At 54.8% G+C, this 25744-nt stretch overlaps 1 protein-coding gene across 1 annotated transcript in view; it reads left to right on the plus strand.

Moving 5' to 3' along the window:
* The window catches only part of MDGA1 (MAM domain containing glycosylphosphatidylinositol anchor 1), a 59145-nt gene extending 38366 nt beyond the window's left edge, over window positions 1-20779 (plus strand). The window contains exons 4-17 of the mRNA XM_052649042.1: window positions 445-641; window positions 1396-1528; window positions 1732-2001; window positions 4431-4760; window positions 7743-8039; window positions 9069-9353; window positions 10975-11126; window positions 12132-12309; window positions 12563-12586; window positions 13571-13723; window positions 14389-14523; window positions 19406-19536; window positions 19708-19816; window positions 20688-20779. Coding sequence (XP_052505002.1) covers window positions 445-641; window positions 1396-1528; window positions 1732-2001; window positions 4431-4760; window positions 7743-8039; window positions 9069-9353; window positions 10975-11126; window positions 12132-12309; window positions 12563-12586; window positions 13571-13723; window positions 14389-14523; window positions 19406-19536; window positions 19708-19816; window positions 20688-20779 — 2486 coding nt within the window. The remainder of the gene's footprint in view (window positions 1-444; window positions 642-1395; window positions 1529-1731; window positions 2002-4430; window positions 4761-7742; window positions 8040-9068; window positions 9354-10974; window positions 11127-12131; window positions 12310-12562; window positions 12587-13570; window positions 13724-14388; window positions 14524-19405; window positions 19537-19707; window positions 19817-20687) is intronic.
* Window positions 20780-25744: the final 4965 nt, after the last annotated feature.

The following is a 25744-nucleotide window of genomic DNA, read 5'->3' on the forward strand; positions in this document are numbered from 1 at the left end:
ACCTGATAGAGTGGTGAGCAATGGAACCCCAGGCCCTCTCTTTTATCCCCTATCAGCCACCCAGGAGTCTGCCAAGCTTTGGGGCCAAGGGTCATTTCTCAAGTTACTGCAGTGGGAAGGAGACGGCAGGCATGGCCTGATTTCCAGTCTCAGCTGATTCCTCCATCCCGTGATAGGAGGGTGAAGACAGACAGTCCCCCAACCCCCGCCGCCCCCCAGTGCAGGTCCCTGGGGAGGGATAGCTGAAAAGCCCCCAAGTCCAGTCCTCTGTCTCTGACGGGTTGGTCAGACTTGCAGGGCTGGCAGAGCACGCGGTTCTCTGGAAGCATCCCATGAGGGCGGCTTAGCTTTCCCTGAGGGCTGCCAGGGGCCCAAGGCAGCCCCCCGCCCCCTGCAACCTAGGGGTCACGCAGCGCTGACTCCACCGGGACTGTGCCCTTGCAGACCTGGACGAGCCTGTGCTGACGGTGCACCAGACAGTGAGCGATGTCCGAGGCAACTTCTACCAGGAGAAGACGGTGTTCCTGCGCTGTACGGTCAGCTCCAACCCGCCTGCTCGCTTCATCTGGAAGCGAGGCTCCGACACCCTGTCTCACAGCCAGGACAATGGGGTTGACATCTACGAGCCCCTCTACACCCAGGTCAGGATGGGCGGCAGCTGGCCTGCTCTCCTCATGGCTTACCCCACACTCTTCCTTCTGGACCCCACAAAGGAGGGGTGCAGGGGGGTGCTGAGGTCTCACCACCTGGAACTCTAGGGACTGCCCTGACTCCAACAATTTTCTTCTGACATCAGAAGCAAGCATTCTGATTGGGCTTCAGACAGCCTGGGGAAGACAGAACCAAGACAGAAAGGTCAGGGAGCAGTGATGACAGGAGAGCCCTTTAAGAACATGGCCAATTAGGAAAGCATCCCCGGGGGGCAGACAAGTCATCCCCAGCTGTCGCTGGCTGGCAGGGCCTTGGGAACCCATGGCAGGCACAGGAGGGGTTGGGATAAAGATGACTCACTCCCCAAGGGCCTCCTGCCATCCCAGGAGATGGTGATGAAGCCGTCCTTCAGGGGAGATCTTTCAGAGGCAGCTTTCCTAGCTGTCAAGACTCTGCACGTGGCCATGGCCTGCAGGGCCAGCCCTGTATTTGTATGGATTGTGAGACAGAGCGGGATTCCTGCCTTACCCTTCCATTTCCTCAAACGGGGAAACTGAGGCCGGGTCCTGGCCATTGTGTACCAGGACACCCTCGGACCCATGCAAGCTCAGGGTATGGGGAATGTGGCATCCAGTCCAAGCTCAGTCCTGAGTAGGAATTTGCTTTAGCCTTTGGTGCTTGGTGAATATGTGTGAGAGCCCTGGAGACCCAAGCAGGCCCCTCACCCTAGTGGTCCCTGCCCAGGGGGAGACCAAGGTCCTGAAGCTGAAGAACCTGCGGCCCCAGGACTATGCCAGCTACAGCTGCCAGGTATCTGTACGCAACGTGTGTGGCATCCCGGACAAGGCTGTCAGCTTCCGGCTCACCAACACCACGGGTACAGACCCCCCCCGCCCCAGCCCCTTGCCCGCTTGTGCTGCGTCCTCAACCAGGACTCTAGGCACATCACAAGTCTGTGCCCTCCTCCCTCCTGCCTGCTCCCTCCTCCCCCGCACCCCCTGGAGGCCTTCTCTCCTTGCCTCTGCTCCCTCACATCTAGCTCTGCCTCAGTCCCCTGAGACCCCATTCTTGTCCTCCCAGCACCACCAGCCCTGAAGCTGTCTGTGAACGAAACTCTGGTGGTGAACCCTGGGGAGAATGTGACGGTTCAGTGCCTGCTGACCGGTGGTGATCCCCTCCCCCAACTGCAGTGGTCCCATGGGCCAGGCCCGCTGCCCCTGGGTGCCCTGGCCCAGGGTGGCACCCTCAGCATCCCTTCAGTGCAGGCCCGAGACTCTGGCTACTACAACTGCACAGCTACCAACAATGTGGGCAACCCTGCCAAGAAGACTGTCAACCTCCTGGTGCGATGTACGTGGCTTGGGGGTGGGGGGGGGATGGGGGAGGGAACTTGGGAAGCAGATGGGGTTCCTGTTGCTCAGGAACTGGAAGGGGAAAGGGGCCTGTCTTCTTTCCCTTGGTAGGAGGGAGAGGCTGAGGAAGAAAGTTCCAGGCACTTTAGTTCCCCTGCAATTCAGGTGTCTGCCAGCAGATGGCAGGACTAAAATTTGTATAAAGTTTTTTTTTTAACTTTTTATTGAAAGTGAAAGTGAAGTCGCTCAGTCGTGTCCGACTCTTTGAGACCCCATGGACTAGTAGCCTACCAGGCTCCTCCCTCCATGGGATTCTCCAAGCAAGAGTACTGGAGTGGGTTGCCATTTCCTTCTCCAGGGGATCTTCCTGACCCAGGGATCAAACCCGGGTCTCCCGCATTCCAGGCAGACACTTTAACCTCTGAGCCACATTGGGGTATAGCCAATTAACAATATGAGGTATAGAGTTTTATTTACAGCTTACAATCTACATTTTCAAATATAACCTCAGCAAGCCAAGATGTGGGAAGGGCTGGTATTGATCACTTTGAATTTTTTTAGATTGGGAAACTGAGGCTGCCTGAGGCTAAATTTGGACTTTCTAGTCTCTAACAGAGAAGGCAATGGCACCCTACTCCAGTACTCTTGCCTGGACAATCCCATGGACGGAGGAGCCCGGTAGGCTGCAGTCCATGGGGTCGCTAAGAGTCGGACACTACTGAGCGACTTCACTTTCACTTTTCACTTTCATGCATTGGAGAAGGAAATGGCAACCCACTCCAGTGTTCTTGCCTGGAGAATCCCAGGCACAGAGGAGCCTGGTAGGAGGCCATCTATGGGGTCGCAGAGAGTCGGACACGACTGAAGCGTCTTAGCAGCAGTCTCTAACAGAAATTTCCTGACTCCCTCCCTGTACAACGGTTTCTACAAGATTAATAGAATCAAAGTGAAAATAAAACACATTTGCACATGCTTCCTGTGTAAATCTTTATTAGCAAAGCATTTCAGTAAGTATGAAGATAATTACTAAATGTAAAAATGATTAAAACTTGGAGCACAATCTAAAGAAGTACAGATACTTTCCTAACTAGATTTCAGCCTCAGTAATGATCATTAGCTGCTTGATAAGATCTTGATTTTACTGCTTTGCTATAAGGAGAGACCTTTAAATTCTTCTGCTTGTATAGCTTTAGGTTACTGTTTTAAAATTTATTTTTAAAGATTTTTTTTAAAAGATCCAGACTTGTTTCCAGCTTTTTAGCATTTGAAAGTAAAATACAGCTTTTGTCAAATTCAATTGAGAATCTTCTGATGAGATGAACACTCTTCTTCGTTCATCTCTCCCTGACCAGTCTCTCCCTGATTCTCCTCACAAAAAAGAAGCTGGCACTCTATGACTTTTTACTTAATTTTGATTAAGTAGTGAGAAAGATAATAGTCAAACTGTGGTTATCTAATGCCTACTTTTCCCTTTGATGGTACTTTTCCCATCAGAAGATTGTTTTTCTCCACCTGATTCCATTTGACCTTTAAAACCTGGCTTGATAAGATTGCGATTTACATCAAATACTTGTGGTCACCTCTTGGGGTGAAATGCAGCCTGTTTCACTCAGCCCAGTTCTGATTTATAGCTGGTACAGCGTCCTTTCCAGTGAGCACCTAATATTAAGCATGCTATCTCTTGGCATACATTAAACAATATTCAGATTTCTAAAAGAGGCCAGACCATTTTCTTTCTAAATTCTGTATTTTTATGTAATTGCATGTAAGATGATTGTATTAGTCTTTTTTTTTTTAAATGACACAAACTGTTGCAAAGAACTAAATAGCATAAAAGGGCAAGTTAGAAGTCTCCCCTCAGTCCCCTTCAGTCCCACTCAGTATAACCAGTATTACATTCTAGTGCTTTCTTCCAAAATTTGAATTTTGTATATTCCAGGTTTAAAACAACAAAAAATATAAAGCAGCACAGTAGCTAACAACATAGGCTCTGAGTGTGAATTCAAGATTGGCTATTTACTTCTTTGAGCAAGTGGATTAAACTGTCTGAGCCTCAGTTCTCTCCTTTGTAAAACAGGGACAATAAAATGCCTCCCTCACAGATTGTGGGGTGGGCTAAATGAAGAAACACATTTTAGGTGCTTAGAACAGGGCCTTTCATAGTGTATGGTCAACCGTGGCTGTATTGATTACTAAAACTGACTTTTCTACAGCCAGCTTTTTTTGAACTTTTGGAAACACATCTGAGCAAGCAGAACAATTTCCAAGCAGAAAACGTGATGGTTCCTCCTGGGAATGGGGTTGTAGACCCCAACCTCCAGGAAGGCCAGCTGGAAGCGAGGAGCCGCATCTGGATGGCAGTGGTGAGACAGGGGACCCTGGCTTTGGGCCAGCCCCAGCCACCCTTCCCTTCCCTTCCACCCATAGCCATGAAGAATGCCACATTCCAGATCACCCCAGATGTGATCAAAGAGAGCGAGAACATACAGCTGGGCCAGGATCTGAAGCTGTCGTGCCACGTGGACGCAGTGCCCCAGGAGAAGGTGACCTACCAGTGGTTCAAGAACGGCAAGCCAGCACGCATGTCTAAGAGGCTGCTGGTGACTCGCAATGACCCCGAGTTGCCTGCCGTCACCAGCAGCCTAGAGCTCATTGACCTGCACTTCAGTGACTACGGCACCTACCTGTGCGTGGCTTCCTTCCCGGGGGCACCTGTGCCCGACCTGAGTGTCGAGGTCAACATCTCCTCTGAGACAGGTGGGCAGCTGGAGGTGGGGCAACAGGGAGGATGGAAGGGGCTGGAGAGCCCCACAGAGGGGAGGGGGCAGCAGCTTGAGGAAGGGAGGCCACAGTGAGGAGGACACCATCTGTTCATGCTGCATGCATCGTATGCATATATATGGATTATATGCCAGGCACTGTGCCAGGCGCTGCAGCAAAGTGGTAGGCAAAACAGGTTCTGCCCTCATTGGACTTACTAGCAAATGTGTTTCAGATTATCCCACAAATAGAGATATCACTGCAAACTGTGATGCATGAGAGTCAGGAAAGGGTTTCCTAAGATAGCTTTGATCTAGATCTGAGGGAGGGGCAGGATTTTAGTAGGCACAAGAGAGCAAGAGAGGTAGAAGAGAAAGGCAGGCCAAGGAATCAGCATGTGCAAAGGCACTGAGGCAGGAAAGTCCATGAACCATTTGGAGCCCTGAAAGGAGAGTGTGGCTGGGAGAATGGAGTCAGATGAGAGTGGAGAGGTTGGCAGGGGCCAGATTTTGCAGAGAATTTGGGTCTTTATACCAATAATAAAAAAAAATAATGAAATAATAGCCAACATTTAGTGAGTGTTCACTGTATGTTCTGATGATTTTGTATTTATCTCATTCACGTTCAAGATTTACTATGTGAGGTAGATGGTTCATCTTCAGGTTTTAGAGATGAAGAAACTTAGGCTCAGAGAGTTTCACACATCAACAGGTGGTGGAGCTGGGATTCAAACCCAGGCAGCCTGACTTCAGATCTTGCTCTCAGCCACCCCTGAAAGGTTTACACTTGGAAAAAGAGTTTGGAGGGAGTGACTCTGAACAAAGTCTCTGGAATTTCATCTCCAGCCCCCACTACCTTGCACTGAGTTGCTGGCTGACTTTGGCTAAACCTCTTTGATTCTCTGGGCCTCAGTCTCTCGTCTATGAGACACTGGACCAGATGGCCTTGGAGGCCCTTCCCATGCTGATACCTGAACAGGGAGGAGCCAGGTGAAGCTGGAGGCATCAGGAAAGGCTTCCAGAAGGAGACAGACCTGAGCTGGGCTTGGGAGTGAACTAGGCTCCATGGATTCCACAAATCCATTTCTTAAATCCTGAGCCATGTCCTGGGTGAGGAGGTGGGGAACCGAGCCATGAACACCACAGCCCCATTCTCAGAGCTCACTGCCTAGCCAGGGAGATAGGCCTGTTGTGGAGGGGTCAGGCAAGGTGCAGGAAAAGGAAGAACAAACCTTAGATAAGACTCAGGAGCTAAACGTGGGGCCTGCAGAGCATCCTGGGGACATGAGAGAAGGACCAGGCTGCCTGGGGTCATCAGGGGAGACGACTTCGTAGAGGAGCCAAGTTCCATGTGAGCATTTGCTAGGTGTAGGGAACAAGCCCAGGAGAGGAGGGACAGGGAGCCCCCAAGGTATATGAGACTTGCTGTATCCAGGAAGTATGTTCCTTACAAGTGGATCCCACAGCTGGGACTCAGGATGGGAAAGGGAAGATGAAGCTGAGGGTTGACAGAGGTAAGAGCCTTGTTTCAGAGCCAAGGGGTTTGGGTTTTAAACTGAGGACAGTATGGCCTCCAAAAGGGGGTACAGCCCTTTAGCTTGTGGGGCATAACAGGGTTGGGAGCTGGGATGTTTTAGAAACAGGGAAATCAATGAGGGTACAGGGCCATTTCCTTCGTTTGGCTTATAAGCTTGATGCCTAGGGGATGGAAGCTTTTAAAGAACCTACAGAAATGGAGAAGAATTGGAAAAATAAATTAATTGGCTCCAAAATACAAAAAATAAAACTACAGAATTAAAGTCAGTAAATGTATAAATGTTTATAGAGCATAAATTATGCCAACTAGATAACTGGACCTCAACTTGCTTTGTAGAGTTATTTACAATTTATATTTAATGAAGACATTTTAACTTGTTTGATGTGATATGAGATGGGACCCATGGAAGTCTTTTTTTTTTTAATTGGAGTATAATTGCTTTACAATGTTGTGTTAGTTTCTGCTGCACAGCAAAGTGAATACACAGTGTATACACAGGTATATGTATACAAATATCCTCTCTCTGGAAGTCTTTAAAGACTCTTCATTTGGGCAGCGTGTTGAGTTGGATTAGGTTTGGCTGTGAATGACAGAAAAAGTCTAAATAATAGTGGCTTTAAATGAGCTATATATGTATTTCTTCTTCTTGTAAAAGTGAGCAGTCCAGGCTGGAATAGTAGCTCTGCTCCATCGAGTCCTCAGAGCCCCAGGCTCCATCTCATCTTGCTATTCTGTTCTCCTTAGCATGTGCCACCTCGTCCACAATGGCAGTGCCAGCTGCAGCCATCAGTCTGCATTCCAGCCTGCAGGAAGGAGGAAGAGAGGCACAGCCTCTCCCTTTAAAGACCCCACCGCCTTGGCCAGAATTTAGTCACATGACCACAGCCAGCCATAAGGCAGGCTGGGAAGTAGTCTTCATTCTGGCTGTGTGCCCTGCAAAAGCCCAGATAGTCTATCACTTTGGAAGGAAGGCTGAGGATGCTGGGGGACCGACTACGGATCTGTGATAACACTCCAGAAAGAGAAGATGGAAGCTTTCACTAGAGCAGGGCGGGTGGGCTGGAGAGAGGGGATTAACGGAGAAGCTATTCAGCAGAACTATTTAAAAAGTGGAACCCCCCCATCCCCCAAATAAATGAATAAAAAATGGAATACCCCAAACTTAGTAATGTTGGGGTTAGGAGACAAAAGGAATCGGCCTGGACGACTTCAGTAATCTTTCTGAGTTGGGAGACCTTGAGAGGTAGAGGCCCAGGAAGTGGAGAGGGTTTGGGGGAGGGGAGTTCTACTTTGGAGAAACGGCAGGGTCTGTGGGCGCTCTGGGATGGGAAAGGGAGGTTCAAACGTAGCGGGAGGGAAGCAGACGCCCCAGAGCAGAGGTCTGGGTTGGGGTGGGGTCGGGGGAAGCTCTAACCTGGCTCCTCTCTCTCCCCGGCCCCACAGTGCCGCCCACCATCAGCGTGCCCAAGGGCAGGGCCGTGGTGACTGTGCGCGAGGGCTCGCCCGCTGAGCTGCAGTGCGAAGTGCGGGGCAAGCCTCGGCCGCCTGTGCTGTGGTCCCGCGTGGACAAGGAGGCCGCGTTGCTGCCATCGGGGCTGCCCCTGGAGGAGACCCCTGACGGGAAGCTGCGGCTGGAGCGCGTGAGCCGCGACATGAGTGGGACCTACCGCTGCCAGACTGCTCGCTACAATGGCTTCAACGTGCGCCCGCGCGAGGCCCAGGTGCAGCTGAACGTACAGTGTGAGTCCCACCGCCCCACCCAGACGACCGTCCGAGCTGTCCCTCCCGGTCTCCTTCACCCCCGCCCTCCACGTTCGACCAAACCCCTCCGCCTACTGCTGGTACCCCAACCCCTCCTTGACCCCCGTGCTGTAGGACATGGAGGCCCATGACCCTTGCGGCACTTGTACCCCATCTTCATTCCCGGGGACCCAGTGAGCAAAGAACTGATTTTGACAAGTGGAAATGAGAGTTTGAAGGAAGAAGGACCTTCAAGGGAACACACTGCCTCAGTGTGATGATGAGAGTTAACCTGCGCTGTGTGCTTAGTCGCCCAGTAGTGTCCGACTCTTTGCGACCCCATGGACTGTAGCCCGCCAGGCTCCTCTGTCCATAGGGATTCTCCAGGCAGGAATACTGGAGTGGGTTGCCACACCCTCCTCCAGGGGATCTTCCCAACCCAGGGATGGAAGCCAGGTCTCCTGTATTGAAGGCGGATTCTTTATTCTCCGAGCCACCAGGGAAGCCCTAGAGTTAACCTGCCATGTGTCAAGCACTGTTCTGAGTATCTTAATGCACTAACTCATCTAGTCCTTCACAGCTCTCTGTATAGATTCCATTATTCACCCATTTTTACAAATAGGGAAACTGGGTCACACAGACATTAAGAAACTTTCCTAAGATCTCACAGCTGTTTAGAGGCAGAGCTGGGCTTTGAACCTAAGCCATCTTGCTCCGGGGATCATGCTCTAAACCCTGACGTTGTGTTGCTTTTCATCACACGGGGTGAGGGGACCATTTGAGGCACGAATAGAGGGCCCGTCTGGGAAGCTCGGCTGGAAGTTACGGCAGGGAGGAGTAGGCATCTGCAGGTCGGGAGGTGTGGCTGTTGAGTACGCTGTGCGTGTCCGCCCTGAGACCCTTCCAGGCTAGGGGTGGGGGGTGGGGAGGGCGCGGGCGGAGGGGTGAATGCGTCGCCTCCCCGTGGGGCAGCTCCTCAGATCTTACCCGGTGGGGAGAGGCCCCGCTGACCGCCGCCCCCGCCCCCAGTCCCGCCGGAGGTGGAGCCCGGCTCCCAGGACGTGCGCCAGGCGCTGGGCCGGCCGGTGCTCCTGCGCTGCTCGCTGCTTCGAGGCAGCCCCCAGCGCATCGCCTCGGCTGTGTGGCGCTTCAAGGGGCAGCTGCTGCCTCCGCCGCCCGCTGTCCCCGTCGCCGCCGAAGCCCCCGACCACTCCGAGCTACGCCTGGACGCCGTCACCCGCGAGAGCAGTGGCAGCTACGAGTGCAGCGTCTCCAACGACGTGGGCTCGGCCGCCTGCCTCTTCCAGGTCTCGGGTGAGCGTCCCGGCGGCCCCGCCCACCTGGGCCCAGACTCCGCCCACCTGGGTCCAGACCCCGCCCACCTCCAGCCCCGCCCTCACCGGCCTGGAGCCCTGCCCCTTCCGCCCACGTGCACCGGGTTTAGGCCCCCTACCTTGCCAGGACCCACCCATGCCCGGTGTAGCCTTCGCGCAGGCCTCTCGGATCTAACAGGGACCTCTTCTCACAGCCCTCCCCACTCCGCACGTCCATTCTAGCCTTCCTGTTTCAAGGCCCATTCAGACCTGGCCTCTGACAGCCCCACCCCTGCTCAAGCCTTCACCAGGCCTAGGCTTCGTGCCTCCAGAGCCCTTGGGTACTAGCCCTTGCCGGTTCTCACCACGCTCACGCCCAGCCTGTATGAGGCATAGGCTTCACCCCTTCCAGCTCTCTGCTTACGCTTGTTCGGGTAGCAGGCAGCGCGGTCTTTCCAGCTGGGTCCACAATTAGGTTTAGACTCACCCACTCAAGCCCTGGGTACCACCCCATCTCAGCCACCACTCTTCAAGGCCCTCTTCCTTTGTCCTTGGCCCCTAAAGCTGCATATAGGGAATCTGTTCCTGACTGCAGGCCTGGTGTGAGGAGGGGCCTGAGCCTTAGCTTGGCGCGAATGGAGAAGACGCCGCCCCCCCTCCCCCCCTCCCCCCCTCCCCCGACAGCTTCCTTGGAACATGGAGGGTGGCGCTGGGCCAGCCAGCACACAGTTCCTGAACTGTCAGTCTAGATGTTCCGGCCTCCAGCGCCCAGAAATCCCTTTAGTCCTATGTCTTCAAGTCATTCGAGAGGGCACTTTGAGGCTGCAGCTGGGCAGAAAGGGGTGGGGGTCATGGTGAGAGCAGAGGGTAAAGGAAGGGAGCTGATAGGATTGCCGAATCACCCCATCTCCACCTCCTGTGGGGAAAGCCAGCTCCCTGCCAGAAGCAGCGCCCCGAGGAGAGCCTGGATGTTCCTGTCCCCCATTTTACCGCACCCTGGTTCTCCCCACAGCCCCTGACTGGCCTGGTATCCCTTTAGCTCTTTTCTGGATCTCCTCACCCAACAGTGGGGGCTAGGACCGCAGGTCACCAGCCGCCTCCCCAGTCCTTCCCCACCCCGCCCAGCCCTGCCAGCCAGAGGCCCCTGTGACATCTCCCACCTCCCTCCCCCTCTCTCCTGTTCTCCCACGCTTTCCTTGTCTCCCCACCTCTTGGTCTCTATCTCTCTTCCCTTCCTTCTGCCTCAAAATCTTTGACCCTTCTTGGCGTCTTCTCCCCATTGCTCGTCCCCTGTGTCTTCTCTAACATCTCTTCTCTGTGTCTCTGCATATCTCTCTTTTCTGGCCTTTCCTTGGCCTTTCCACTCCATCCTCACCGACACCACCTCTTGGATTCCCAACCTCCCTTTCCTCCTTCTGCAACCTTCCCTCCTGCCCTCATTTCCCCAATCTCCTCTTCTCCCACCGCCTCCTCTCCTCACAATATTCCTTGTTTTTGTCTCCCCCCATCCTGCTCTCTGTTCCACCCATCCTTTCCTGTCTCCCTCTCCCATACCTCCTCTCTCTGTGTCTCTCCCCAACCCCACCCTTCATGGCCCCGTGCCCCGCTCCCCACCCTCTCAGCCAAAGCCTACAGCCCGGAGTTTTACTTCGACACCCCCAACCCCACCCGCAGCCACAAGCTGTCCAAGAACTACTCCTACGTGCTGCAGTGGACCCAGAGGGAGCCAGACGCTGTTGACCCCGTGCTCAACTACAGACTCAGTGTCCGCCAGGTGGGCCAAGGGGGACAGGGGCCCAGGTGCAGGCTGGCCCTGGGAGTGCTTGTCAAGCCAGGGGAAGGGGTTGAAGACGCATTGACCCTCTTATAGAAGGCTCTTCTGAGCCAGAGCCACAGTGATCTGGACACAGCAGCAGGAGCTGGGAGGCTCTAGGGACCTATCCCCGCTGAACCCCGTGCTCTGCGCACAGCCCTGGGAATTAGGCAGGAGTCTGCTGGGTTCATGTGGGGGAAGGGAGCAGAGCCATTTCTGCTCACAAAACACAGAGTCTGCTCTTACATCAGAAGCTTAAAGTAGGAGCTTAAGTCTCACCCACAGGGTCTCTAGGATGCAGGGCCAGAGCCACCCTGCTGGTCTCGTTCCATGTGGTTCCACCCAGCTAAGGGGGAGTTGGGTGGAGGGTAAGAGTGTAACCCCGGGGCAGACTGCCTAAGCTAAACATCAGTTCTGTTTTAATTTGGGCAGGCTACATCTGTTTGGCCTCAGTGTCTTCACTTGTGAAATGGGGATAGTTATAATATTCCACCTGATAGGGCTGTTATCTTGAGGATTAAACAAGTTAAAAATCACATCATATTTGGAGCAGTGCCTAGCACATATTAGTTGTTCAATACTTGTTCATGTGTGTGCTCAGTTGTGCCTGACTCCTGCGACCCCATGGACTGTAGCCCACCAGGCTCCTCTGTCCATGGGATTCTCCAGGCAAGAATACTGGAGTGGGTTGCCATTTCTTTCTCCCGACCCAGGGATTGAACACCTCTTATATCTCCTGCATTGGCAGGTGCATTCTTTACCATTGCCCCAAGACAGCCCAGGAGGCGGGGCGTGGAAGGGGCGATTGCTCTGTCTTACAGATGAGGAAACTGAGGGCCTGGCTTCCTAGTCCTTTGCTCTTTCTGCTCCTCAAATGCTGCCCCCGCAAAGTCACACCAGGGTCTGGGCAGGTGCTCAGGTGGAGGGCATGGCTTGTTGGGCATCTGGGACTCCCTGTATCTACAGTTGAATCAGCACAACGCCCTGGTGAAGGCCATCCCGGTGCGGCGTGTGGAGAAGGGGCAGCTGCTGGAGTACATCCTGACCGACCTCCGAGTGCCCCACAGCTACGAGGTCCGCCTCACGCCCTACACCACTTTTGGGGCTGGAGATATGGCCTCCCGCATCATCCACTACACGGAGCGTAGGTGGTGGTGGCGGCGGTGGCGGTGGGATAGGTGGGCCCATCTCATGCTCAGGGGACCCCTCCATATTTCCCGCATGGTTCCTGAGCTTGGGGTTCCCCAATCTGCAGTGTCCTACTCTGTTACTGCAGGCCAGGTGCCTCTGGCCCCCAGTCCTGCTCTGGGGACCCTGTTTCCTGGTCCTAAGCCCAGGCACCCTCTGCACAGCCCTACACCTTGGTTCTGACTTGGTTTTCCTGCTTGCTTTCTCAGCCATCAGCTCTCCCAATTTGTCAGGTGAGATACCCCTGCCTACTTCTCCTTCCTTTCGGGTCACAAAGGTTCCCCGGTCGGGGGGAAGGGACCCCCAAGAGATACCCAGAGAGAAAATAGCGTGGAGGCTCGCCATTGGTAGGAGAAGCAGGAGGGAGCAGGGCTGGGTTTGGAGATATTTGCATCCGGGATTTATTTTGGGGCTTAAAGGCTTGAAGGGAGGGTGGAGTCAAGAGGACATCTCTAACTCAGGGTCCTTTGTCCTCACTCAGCACTGTTCACTGTCCCCAGAAGAAAAATGGAAAGATCAGGTTAATCCACCTTCTCTGTTCCCTGAGGCAGGGGTCCTTAATCTGAGATCCATGAACTGACTGCCCCCTAAATGATCAGGGTGGGCCCATGAAACTGCAACCTGGAAGGGCCTACAAGTACTTCTTTATTTTCCCTAACTTCTCACAGAAATTTAACATCCCCTTCAATGATGCATGTAGGAATATGGTCACCTGATTGACTTTGTCACCAGTGGAAATCCAGTGTTTTTACACCACCTAAAAGTTGTTGCAGCCATCTGTAAACGTCATTTCCATTCATTAGTATTTCAAAACTACCTTACTTAGACCTAACACTAGATCTGATGATTTAGTTAGAGAAGCCCACTTATTATTATATCAAGCATTTGTTTTTTGATGATTGTATTTCAGCATAATATGATTTCCTTTGTAACCCTATGCTTTTCATTTTATGCACCTAAATAATCTGCAGTGGGGTCCTTAACTTTATTAGACGTCAGAAGGGTTTGTGGCACCAAAAAGGTTAAGAAGTCCTGATCCAGGAACAGATGTGTCAGAGGCCCTGTTGCTTGGTTTCTGGAGCCTTGGGATCCTGGTTCCCCTACTTGGATGTTTGGGAGCTGCCTCGGGGGTGACCAGGAAGTTAAAACTGGATGAGGGGACCCGAGCAGGCTGACCCTCTTTGTCTCACTCCCTTCCCACCCTGCCCTGACTGCAGACAACACCTGCCACTTTGAGGATGAGAAGATCTGTGGCTACACCCAGGACCTGACAGACAATTTTGACTGGACCCGGCAGAATGCCCTCACCCAGAACCCCAAGCGCTCCCCCAACACTGGTCCCCCCACTGACATAAGTGGCACCCCTGAGGGTGAGGAGATGGCCTGCTGCTCGGAATGGAGAACTGCTTCAGGGAGAGGTCTAGTGCTGGGGAGCCCTGGTCTGAGGGGAGACACAGCCCCTCCTCAGGGAGCCCCAGTCTGAGGAGAGACACAGCCCCTCCTCAGGGAGCCCCAGTCTGAGGGGAGCCCCAGTCTGAGGGGAGCCCCAGTCTGAGGGGAGACACAGCCCTGCCTCAGGGAGCCCCAGTCTGAGGGGAACCCCAGTCTGAGGGAAGACACAGCCCTGCCTCAGGGAGCCACAGTCTGAGGGGAGCCCCAGTCTGAGGGGAGACACAGCCCTGCCTCAGGGAGCCCCAGTCTGAGGGGAGACACAGCCTGTCCTCAGGGAGCCCTGGTCTGAGGGGAGACCCAGTCTGAGGGGAGACACAGCCCTCCCCTCAGGAAGCCCCAGTCTGAGGGGAGACACAGTCCTGACTTGCTAGAGGATTAGGAAGAAGAGAAGCTGCCACAGAGCTAAGAACTCACAAGTCCTGGCCCAGACTCCAGTGTTGTGCTGAGGTAGGGAGGACAGATTGGGGTGGTGTGAGGCACCTGGGATTCAGATCGCTGATACAAGGGCAGAAAAGGAGTCAGGTGGAAAGAGGGCTGGGAAGGCTGAGGAGGAGAGTGTCGGTACATCTCCACTTCTCTGCAGGCTACTACATGTTCATTGAGACGTCAAGGCCCCGGGAGCTGGGGGACCGTGCGAGGTTGGTGAGTCCCCTGTACAACGCCAGCGCCAAGTTCTACTGTGTCTCCTTCTTCTATCACATGTACGGAAAGCACATCGGTGAGTCGAAGGACCAGCGAACCTGCCCGAGTGAGTGCTGCTGCTGGGAGGGGGCAGGGGTCCACAGGAAGCTGGGGACTGGTCTGCTTAAGGCCTGGGCTTCCCAACTCGGCCAGATCACAGGGAGTGTGATTGTAGAGCGTGTGAGCAGAATCTGGGCAAGAGGAAGGTCCAGAGAGCCAGCTGGTCTGAGGTCTTGAGATAATCAAGTCTTCCTGAGTCTGCAAAGAAAATGGCTTCAGCAGGATGAGGTGGAAGTCTTAGAGGGGATGGAGAAGTCAGCTAAGAGGCTGCATGTGTTGGCTTTCTGGATGCTCTGCATCTGTGGTCTCATTAACACTCACAGCCACCCAATGAGTGAGGTGTTACCATATAAACCAGAGAGGTTAAGCATATGCCCAAGATCACACAGCAGCCCGATTCTGCTGACTCTCCCAAGCCCTAAACACAGGGTTGGAAGGGAGCTGATTTGTGAGCAACGAGAGGAAGTCCTACGGAACCCAAGGGGTGTGCCCTTTGGGAAGAGATGGCTCTGGTAGGAGCATCACATTAGTCAGTAAACTTGTCAGTTCAGCCGTCACCTCTAGACATCCTGCTCTGTGCCTGGCTTCAGGTGGTTCAGAGAACAGGATGGACAGGTTCCTCATCCACTTGGCACCTGCAGTCAAGTGGGAGAGACAGACATGAAATAACTCATTGCGCTAGGTAGAATTTAGCGGCCACTGTGATGTGTGTCTGCAGCGGCAGGATGGGGGTCAACACAGCTGATAACAGGGAGACTTGACTGACGCTGGGGACCTGATTATGGAAGACTGCTGAGGAAGTGACAATTTTAATTTTAATTTTGTTTGTTTGTTTACATATTTATGGAAAAGGAAATGTCTTTGCACAAGTCGGAAGGTACAAAAGGTACATGATGAGAGCCCCCTTCCCATCCCAGTCCTCCTGCCACCTAGAGTGCCTCTCCAGAGGCAATCAAGGTACTAGATTTGGGGGGGCGGCACACTTCCAGAAATGCTTAATGTGTAGAGAAGCCAGTACACATGTATCCTCTTTCCCCACATTTTATGTACAGTGTTCTGTGCCTTGCTTTTCCCTCAAAACTGTACCTCTTGACGTTCATGCCCTAAGAGGTCACAGAAATCTTCACTGTTCTTCTTGGCTGCACAGCAGAGGAAGTGACTTTAACCAAGTGCAGACCTAAAGGCTCACTGTGAAGTGTCCACAGCTGGAGCAATGGGTCAGGCTAAACTGATGAACCAGAATGAGGTGGGGATGGGACCTTCTGCAGCCGCTGGAGCCCTCCAGGCTGTCTACGCAGGCCAGTTCACTCGTGGCTGGGTCTGGACTTCGTGAGAAGCTTCCTTTGAGATAGGTGGGGGTGGGGATGAGCGGGACCACGCTGCCCAGCTAGTACTCTGGGCAGTTCAAACCAATCCTGCTTTGCCCCAGCCTTTCCCACTTTTAGAAGTCCCACATCCCAGGCAGACCAGGACAGGTGGTCATTTTGTCCTCAGTTCAGGAGGAGCACGGGGAACCCAGCTGGCAAGAAGAGCATGTTGGATACAGGAAGGCCCTGGGAGATTAAGCTTTAAGAGCTGGGGTGCCTGGGAGCAGAGAAAGCCCAGAGCTTGCTAGGTGTCCCCCAGTAGGTGGGACAAATACCAATCATTGAAAACTTCTGGGAGGCAGACCTGAATTCCACCTGAGGAAGATGCTATAAGCATCAAATCTGCCCAGCAAAGGAGTCTGCTGTTCTGTCCCCGGGTAGGAGGAGAGTCTAGCAGGGTGCTGTGGAGGGGACCCCTGTGCTGGGTAATATTACTCCCCTGCTCAGCCCTCTTCCCTTATTGTCTTCTCCAGGCCTCCCAGACCTGGCCCACCCCTGCCTGCTTCTCTGATCTCATTTTCTGCTGCTCTCCCATGACTCCACTCAGCTCAAGCACACTGATCTCCTTGCTTTTCTTTATATATTTGAGGCAGGTTCCTTCATGCCTTAGAGGCCTTTGCTTGTGATGTTTTCCCTGACCTGGAATGTTCTCCCCCCACCTCATTCAGGCCTCCTTGGAGAGGTCCCTGACAGCCCCATGTAAAACACTTTTCCATCCCTTTCCTGCATTATATTCTTTATTGTGCTTTCCACCCAAAGAGCATAAGCTCCAGGAGGCAGGGTTCTTTGTCTTATTCAGGGATGTGTCCCTGGTGTCTAGAACAGAGCCTGCTCAGTTAGGTGAATGAGTGAATAAAAGGGAGGTAGTGGAGCCTGGACTTGATGACCCCTGAGGTAACTTCTAACTCTGAGATGCTATGAAAGTCCCTTTTCAGTCCTGATGACAGTCACAGAAATTTCTTCACTGAGCATTCAAATACTGAGAGCAGATAGCAGTTTGATGGGGGCTTTCCCTGTGGAGTCAAATGAGAGAAGATGAGAATCCCAGTAACTACCACTCCACAGAGCGGGGAGTGCCCTGGGCAAGGGGAGCTACAGTTTACGGTCTCAGAATTTACAAGCAGCACAGAGGGCTCCCAGCTCCAACCTGGGAAGACTTCCTGGAAGAGGTGGTGTTTCAGAGAGACCTTGAAGCACAAAAGGGATTTGGTCAGGGGAACATAGTAGGGGAGGGCACCTCAAGCAGTGGGAACAGACCCTGGCCAAACCCAGAGTCTGCAAAGCTGGACTATGTCCAGGCTGCAGCTTGTAGCTCAGTTCAGCTCCGGAGGTGACAAAGAAGAACATAGTGAGCAGGTGCCCTTAGGGCTCTGGCTGACCCTGTGAAAGGCTGTCCAGAAGAGGGGAGATCTTGGAGCTGGTGGAATGACCAGGGAAGGGGGCAGAACTTCAGTTTTGGTTTGAGCAGTGAAAAGGTGGGGTTTTCCCATTTGAGTCCTTGGAACAGGGTGGTGGAGGAGGAAGGAAAGGTTTGACGATTGAGGTTAGACCCTGGAGATTTGGGGGTTGGGATAGGAGAAAAATGTCCAAGAAGGGGGAAGAGAGGGAGGTCCCCTTGGGGGCTGGTGAGAAGCCCAAAAGGCACTGCGGCTTGGGCCCTGCCTCTGCCAGTGTGGCTCCTCCCAGCCCTCTGGGTGCTGGCTGCAGCCCTCTGAGGGCCCTGTCTGCTGGCAAGGGTCCTCACAGGCCTGGGATCTTTGGAGTGTTCCTCCCCCAGGCCCAGGCCTGCTGCTGGGGAAGGGTGGGCATTTCCTGCTGTCCTGGTCTTTCTCCCCACCCCTCTCACCCTACCTGGCAGCTCTGGGCACCAGCTGTCCCCAGACCTTGTATCTCTCTGGCTCTCCTTGGTCCAAGCCAACTCCTTTGCTCTCAGGCAGGTAATATTTGGTGGCCCTCTCCCACCAGGGGTCTGTCTATCTGGTGTCACAGATGGTGTGGCATTGTCTATGGGCAGTGCCATGAAAATGCCAGGCACCAGGTGCCACCTAAGATTGATTCCCCTTCCCTCTGAGCCAGGTCTTCATGTCACAGGGGGCTCGAGATAGACTGGCAGCGCCAGTGAAGGGGCACGCCCTTGCCTGGGTGCTCCTTGCCAAGGCTGGATCCACTCCTCCTCTTTCCATTGCCTGTCAGCACCTCCACAATTCCAGGCCTCTGGGTCTGTGGGCAGAGGGGCTCAGCATTCCCTAGGTTAATACCTTCAAAATTTCACATTTTACCACAGCTCTGTAGTGCATACACTAATGTTTTTCTTTAAGTCACCTCCTTTTTCTTAGCTTTGTCCTAAGCATCAATACTAGAGAAGTTGTGGATTTGAAGGGCTCATTTTATTCACCTCTTAAAACATAAGTATTACGTTTTTATTGAGGTATAATTGACATTATATTAGTTCCAGATGTACAACATAATGATTTGGCATTTGTGTATATTGCAAAATAATTGCTACAGTAAGTCTAGTTAATATTCATCACCAGAATTTTTTTTTTCCTTATGATAAGAACTTTTAAGATACACTCTCTTGGCAACTTTCAAATGTGCAATACAGTATTAGTAACTGTATGGTGACTACAGTCACCATTACATTATATCCCCAGGACTTATTTTATAATCGGAAGTTCAACCCTTTTTAGTTTCTTCACCCATTTCACCCACCCGCCACCCTTCAAGTGTTAAATTTTTAAACTTGGTTCCTGTACCTTCAGGGGATTCCCTGGTGGTGCTAGTGGTAAAGAACCCGCCTGCCAGTCCAGGAGACATAAGAGACATGGGTTCAATTGCTGTGTTGGGAAGATCCTCTGGAGAAGGTAATGGCAACCCACTCCAGTATTCTTGCCTGGAGAATCCCCACAGACAGAGGAGCCTGGCGGGCTACAGTCCATGGGGTTGCAAAGAGTCAGACATGACTGAAGCGACTCAGCATAGCATAATGACTGGTATCTACCATTATATGGACAGAGGAGTCATTGGGGTTGCAAAGAATCAGAGACAACTGAAGCAACTTAGCACACACTTACCTCCAGAAATTGCAGTAGCGTTGTGTGCCACCGAGTGTGTGCACTGCATGCTTTGGGAATCTTGCTTTGTGTTCAGACTTGGGCCCCAGTGTCCTAGGACAACTCTGCTGCCTAGAGGAGGAAGGGTGGGGGTGTGTGTGGGTGTGTTCCAGGGTTGGGGGGCCTTACTGATTAGGAAGGAAGGGAAGACGTGAAAGAAACTTTGCAAATTGTCCTGATGAACGGAAGCCCTGCAGCTGTGCTCTCCTCCCCATGCTGAGGTCCCCTCTGGGATGACAGGATGCTGGCCAGTCTGCAGTGGGGAGAAGGTCCCGTCCAGTGGGGGCAGTGCTGCGAGCCCTGGTAGGGAGTCGAAGGTGGTGAATGGGGAAAGCAGGGAGTGGCCCCTCACAGCCGCCTCTCCTCATGCCCGCCGCAGGCTCCCTCAACCTCCTGGTGCGGTCCCGGAACAAAGGGGCCCTGGACACGCACGCCTGGTCCCTCAGCGGCAATAAGGGCAACGTGTGGCAGCAGGCGCATGTGCCCATCAACCCAAGCGGGCCCTTCCAGGTGAGTTGCCCGGGCCCGTCTCTGCTTATAGCTCTCCCGGCCTGGGGCCGGCTCCCTGGGAGCTGAGGAGGAAAGCATGCAGGGATGGGGGGACCTTCCTGGGAGACGGAGGGTAAAGGCTGGGAGCAGAATCTCCCTCACCACGCTCCCTGCTCTCTAATCCCACCCCAGATTATTTTTGAGGGTGTCCGAGGCTCGGGCTACCTGGGGGATATCGCCATAGATGACGTCACCCTGAAGAAGGGGGAGTGTCCCAGGAAGCAGATGGATCCCAATAAAGGTGCAGGGCAGAAAGTGGGTGGGGGGTGCCTGTGTCAGGGGAGGTGGTGTTGATGTCTGAATTGGGGTTCCCAGTGGCAAGGTGATGGGGTGCATATGTTGGTAGCTGTGGAAACAGGTGCTGGTGTGTTTGGTACCCACCTCGGGCCCCACCCTGGTTCAGGCTATGGGCTGCATGGGCAGTGAGATGACCAGACCCTCCTGTGAACTAAGCATACGGTAGCAGCATCTGTGTCTGGGAACATCTTTCTGTATGTATATGTGTGTGTCCAAGTGTGAACCTGTACCCCTTCCCACACTGGGGGCTGGGTGTTTGCAATAATGTCAGTTCGAGGTTACCAAGAAATTACTACATACCAGGCAAGGTACAGACACCTGTATATATATGATCTCATTCATTCCTCACCACAGTCCTCCAGAGTGGCTCTTCCACTCATTTTATTTTATTTTTACTTTATTTATTTTCATCATTCCCCGTTTTTTTTCTTTTTTTTTTTTAGCCACACCACAAGACATGTGGGGTCCCTAGCTTCCCAACCAGGGATCGAACCCCTGCCTCCTGCAGTGGAAGCGTGGAGTCTGATCTGCTGGGTGACCAGGAAATTTCCCTGTTAGACTCATTTTATAGATGAGGAAGCTGAGGTCCCTGAGGTCGAATGAATTGCTCTGTGTCTTCCTTAGTGAGCCACGGGCCAGGATTTGGACCCAGCAGGCAGAGTTAACCCCCACCTCACATCCTGCGAGTGTGTCTGTGTGCACAGAGTGGGGGCAGGGGAACGACCCTCGCGTGGCCTGCCCGCCCACCCGCTCCTCCCTGGCCCTGCTGAGCTGACCAGAGCCCCGGCCCGTGTCCCTTCTCTCTCCCGTCACAGTGGTGGTGATGCCGGGCAGTGGAGCCCCCCGCCAGCCCCTCCCACAGCTCTGGGGGCCTGTGGCCACGTTCCTCTTGGCGTTGCAGAGATGATGAGAGCTGCGTGGCCCGCCCCCCCCCCCGCCCCCCCGGCACACCAAAGTGTCCACATCGTACCAAAGACTGACCCCACGCCAGCCGGGGTGCCCAGGGGCAGGGCCGCCCGCCAGGGAGGGGGCTGGCGTCGGCCGCGAGGAGGAGCGGAGAACAAGGACAAAGGCCCAGCACTGAGGCCCCGGAGACGGTTCTTCGACACACACACACACCCACACTCACACACACAGAGATATATTAAAGCACAAGTTTCTATCCAAGCTGCCAGCACCTTCTTTACTGCAGAGCCAGGGGACTCGCCTGAATGGCGCCCGCCCCCCAGGGATCTCGGCGCCACGTGGTCCTTGTCGGGGCTGCAGCCGCGGTGTGTCTCTGCCCTTCCCCTGGCCCCGACTCCAGGCTCAGCTCAGCCCAGTGGCTTCCCCAGCAGGAGCCAGAAGGGGAGCGGGCATAGGAGCTGTGCCCTGGGCGGGACTCTGGAACTCCCTGGGACAGAGGAGGCCGGGGTCGGAGGGGCCCCGAGGAACTCTGTGAGCTGTGTGGACGACACGCAAGATGAGGCACTGGCTGCATGGAACCCTGTTCCCAGAGTGAAGGCCAGACGCCGGAGAGCCCAGGTCCCCCCCAGCGCCTGGCCCGTTCACTCCTGGTGTGTCATATCCACGCCCCCCCCCCCCCCCCCCCACCGCCCCACCACTGTACCCACTTTGAAGGGAGCCGGTACAGTCTTGGGCCTGGGCAGTCTGAGGACTGACCCCTCCCTTCCTTCCCCTCCCGCTGCACCCCCACCCCACAAGCAGCTGGCTTCCTGAGAGCACAGCCCCCCACCCTGGTCATGGGCCTAACCTCAGCCTCCCCCCGCCAGCCCCCGCTGCATCCCCAGAAGCCAGGGGAGGGGTGGTGGCTAAGCCATTTTCTGGGCTGAGGTTTGACTTTGAGAGGAGCAGAGAAGTTCTGCCTTTATGATTTCATGCCCGCGTGTCGGGCGCTGATTCAGGGGTAGAGTGAATCTTCTCTGCTTCTTATATCCCTGCCATGAAGGGGTGCTCTGGGCCGGGTGTGCTGGGGGCTACCCTGTCCTCCTCCACCACAAAGCAGGATCTGGCTGTCTCTTCCTTCTCCACCCAGGGTCAGTGAAGGAGCAGGGTTTGTCGATGGCCTGAGGGGACAGTTGCTGGTCACCATATTCCTTGGGAGCTGAGGCTCATGCCCCCAAACTGAAAAGAGGCTCCGTGCCCTTGGTCTTGAGTTGGGGGGCTGAGATGGGCATGAGGAGACCTAGATCTCCCCCTCACCGTCACCCCTGAGCCCCCATCCCAGCTGTCCATGGGACAGAGGAGGCCCAGCCCTTTCCAGGGTGGATTGTTACGCATGTGTGTGTATGTGTGCACATGTGAGCACGTGTGGACCCATCTGTTGTCTGTGTATCACTGTGGTGGGTACATCTCTGGCAGGAGTGTGTGCAAATATACATCTGTGTGTGCAGTTATCTGTATGTGAGGCTAGGTCTCACCCCACTCTGTGAGTGCCTGTGGATGTCAGCACGTCTGTCTTTATGGACGGATGTTCCTGGAGCATTGGCCAAGTATGCCACTTTATCCCGATTGTGTAGTCTCGAGCGCCCTGCCGCCACCTGAAGTTCTGCCGTTTATCCCCGACGGGAGATGAAACTTACAGATGACCCTGTGGAAATGAAGGCCACTTTGGTGGAGGAGTCACGGGGCTCCTCTCGGAGCATTTGGTGGGAACAGCTGCAGACAAGAGGCAGCAGTGCAGTGCCAGGAGGCAGGCAGGAAACCAAAGCAAACGTGCCCATCTCCTCTCTGCCAGGCCTGAGTTATCATCATCACCAACAGCGGGTGGGTGGCCAGGCCAGGGCTGGAGCGGGGCCTCCTGATACCTGGCCAGCACGGCTGCCTGCCTGGCCCCGCCAAGGCCTGTCTTAGATGAGTGTCTCCAGGTTCCCAGAGCGTGCTTGCATCGCGTCTCTGGGTGTTGTTTAATGGTCCCATCTGTGCAGGGTCTGCTGCCCCAACTAGACTGTGAGCTCCTCCTCTGAGCCTGCCAGCCCTCCCCGACCCATCCCCACCTCATACCCAGCACAAGTGGGCCTGTTATGAAATCTCTCAGCTTTGCCCAGCGGGATGGATTATAGAAATCAGTGGTTCCCGGCCTGGCTGCAGAATAGCGTCATCAGAGGGTCTTTTAGGAATCGCCAGCACTCAGGGTCCCCTCCAGAGGTGCCAGTTTAATTGGACTGGAGTGCAGCCTGGCATCAGGAATGTTTCAGAGCTCCTCAGGAGAACCCCAGAGTGGGAACCACCGACCCGTCACCTGCCAGGTGCCTCCTCTGTGCCCTGGCCGGGATGGGTGCCGAACATTCGGAGCACTTCCTCCTCGGGGTTCCATGCCGCCCTGTGGCTGCAGCCCTCAGATGACTTTTGAAGACATCTGTCCCCGGCTCTGATTGCTCCGTGATGGGGAGCCGGTCTCCCTCACTCACCTCCACATCTGTAGAGCTGAATACAGAAAAGGGACTTGCTGTATGTCAGCTGAGCTGAGCCTCCCACTCATGGCCCCCGAGTTCAGGTCTGTCTGGAGAGAGGGGACATCTGGGTCACACGGACAGAGAGTGCAGCGGGGGCGAGAAACGGGGAGCCACAGAGGGAGGTCGAGGTGGACCATGGGCACCCTGACTGGAGGGTGGCTTGACCTGGGCTCACAGAGCGCCCCAGGGGGCCGCTGAGGTCCTTGGTCCTCGCATGTCTGCGGGTCCCAGCAGATCTGTAGGGGATGTGGGTGTTCGTGTGTGCTGACGTGAGCAGTGTGTGATGTGTGCACCGAGGGGTGTGCTAGCCTCTGTGCATGTGCATGCGTGTGCGTGTGAGGGTCTGCCAGGAATGAATGTCGGTGCGTGTCCCTGGGGAACTTGTGAGTCAGTGCCTCTGTGTCAGCGTCACCTGGGGCGCGTGTGTCTTTGTGTGCCAGTGAGTGTCAGCGTCTGTGTGTTGGTAGGTGGCCCATGAGGACCCCCAGCCTAGGGGAGACCAGACTGGCTGGATCCAGTGCATCTCCCCAGTGGCAGTCTCGCCCTCTGGGTCAGGGTGGCTGAGGCATTTTGTGGCCTTAAAATGGGGGGTCCAGGATCTGTCCTCAGGGTGTTGGGGTCCTTGACCCCTGTCCCCTCCAGGTTGGTGTCTGGGGGACTGAGGGACTCCTGGGGCCAGGTGCAGTCTGGGTGAGAGAGAGGGAGTCTCAGCTTGGCTGGCCTGCCCTTGGGAACACAGACGGCCTCCCGGGGCGCAGAGCTAAGCCTGCTGACCAAGCCCCGTCCTGCTGGGACACACTGTCCGCCTCTGCTGTCTCTGGGACGCCCTGACTGCTCTTTCTCATTCACTTTCCCTTCTCTCTGTGCTCAGTGAAAGCCCCCGGCTCAGGCCGTCGGTGCTGGGAAGGGCCTCAGGGGTCCAAACTCCTCACGGGGCAAATGAGAGCGAAGCCCAGGGCAGGTGGGGAGGACTTGGCCCAGCTCACACAGCCAGCTGAGGTGGAGCCAGCCTTGGAAGCCAGGCACCGCAGCCCTGGGGCTGTCACACCTGTGGCTGCTGCCCTGCCAGGCAGCCAGGAGGAGCTTGGTCAGACAGCCCTGTCTGGGTGCTGCCGCAGATGTTACAGCTGTTACTGGGCCCTGCACTGGGAGAGGGACTGCCTCCCTGCCCTAATTCTGGTCTCACATCCCAGGCCACAGCCTCTCCTGCCCCAGGTCAGGCCTGGGTGCCACATGGAGGCTGCCACCACCCCTGCCCACACTGGGTATAGCTGCTGCCCCCCCCCCGCCGCCCGCCAGGCTCCCACATAAAGGGGCTCTGTCTCCCTTCCCTTCTGTCTTCACATGACCCTGGGCTGGGAATGAAAGTCCATGTGTCCAGGTATCCTCGTCCTGTTGACTTTCCCCCTAAGGATCAGGGGAGCCTGGGGGAGCAGGGATAATCCTTGTGTTTTCTTTGGACAGCTCAAGGGGGAGAGGGGGTACTTCCAGGGTCTGTCTTCAGGAATGGGATGGCCGAGGCTGCCCTGGAGAGTTGCCACTTGTTGAGTTTCTGGGTTCAGGGAAGCCCGCCTCAATTCCAAAGGCAGGCTCGTACCCCCTTTCTGTTGTCTCAGTGCTGCTGTGTGTACCCCTACGAGAGGATGTGTATGTGTGTGAGAGAGAGGGTGTGTAAGAGTGTGTGTATATGTGAGGTTGTGTGTTGGGGCAGAAGGATCCCACTTTTCCTGGGGATCCCTTGACCCTTAGAGCTGGAAGGGACCTTAGGAGCCACTTAATCCAGTGCCCCCACTGAACAGGTGAGAAAGCTGAGGTCCAGAAAGATGGCCCTTGCCCCCTCCACCCCCTCTCCCCCTGTCTCATGCCTTCATTTCCAAGGGGCCCCCCTGGGAATGCTGTGCCTCCTGGCACACCGCCCCCCAGCCACCCACGTAATCACCATCCCAGTCCAGCTCTGCTGGCCCTTCTGCCCTGGTGGCCTCTGAGCATCCTTCCTGCCCCAGGGCAGGCAGCTCACCCAGGCCTTTATCCCCAACCCAGGAGAAAGCGCAGGGGAAGGAGGGGACTGCCCCAGCCCTGAGGCCTCAAAGACTCGGGAGAAAGCCAGCCCCTCCGTGCCCAGGCCCACCCCCACCACCACGGTAAAAGCACAACTGGAGACCCTCTTTCACGGGTGCAACGGATCGGGGTTGTTTCAGTCACATGACCCCATCCTCACCCCTTTGCCTTGCTCTCTGTCTCCACCCCAGCCTCTGCCCCCATTTTGTTCCCTGTTCACCCCATGCCCCCCCACCCCCAAATGTAACCTCTAGTTGCGGACGCGGTTGTTTCAATCAATAAAGCTGCAGTGTTCTAGCATCTGGGGTCAGGCTGTGTGTGTTGGTGGCGGGTGAGCCAGGCCTGGAGCAGGTGTGGGT

This window comes from Budorcas taxicolor, chromosome 11 (assembly GCF_023091745.1).
Source record: "Budorcas taxicolor isolate Tak-1 chromosome 11, Takin1.1, whole genome shotgun sequence".
NCBI classification, from domain to species: domain Eukaryota; kingdom Metazoa; phylum Chordata; class Mammalia; order Artiodactyla; family Bovidae; genus Budorcas; species Budorcas taxicolor.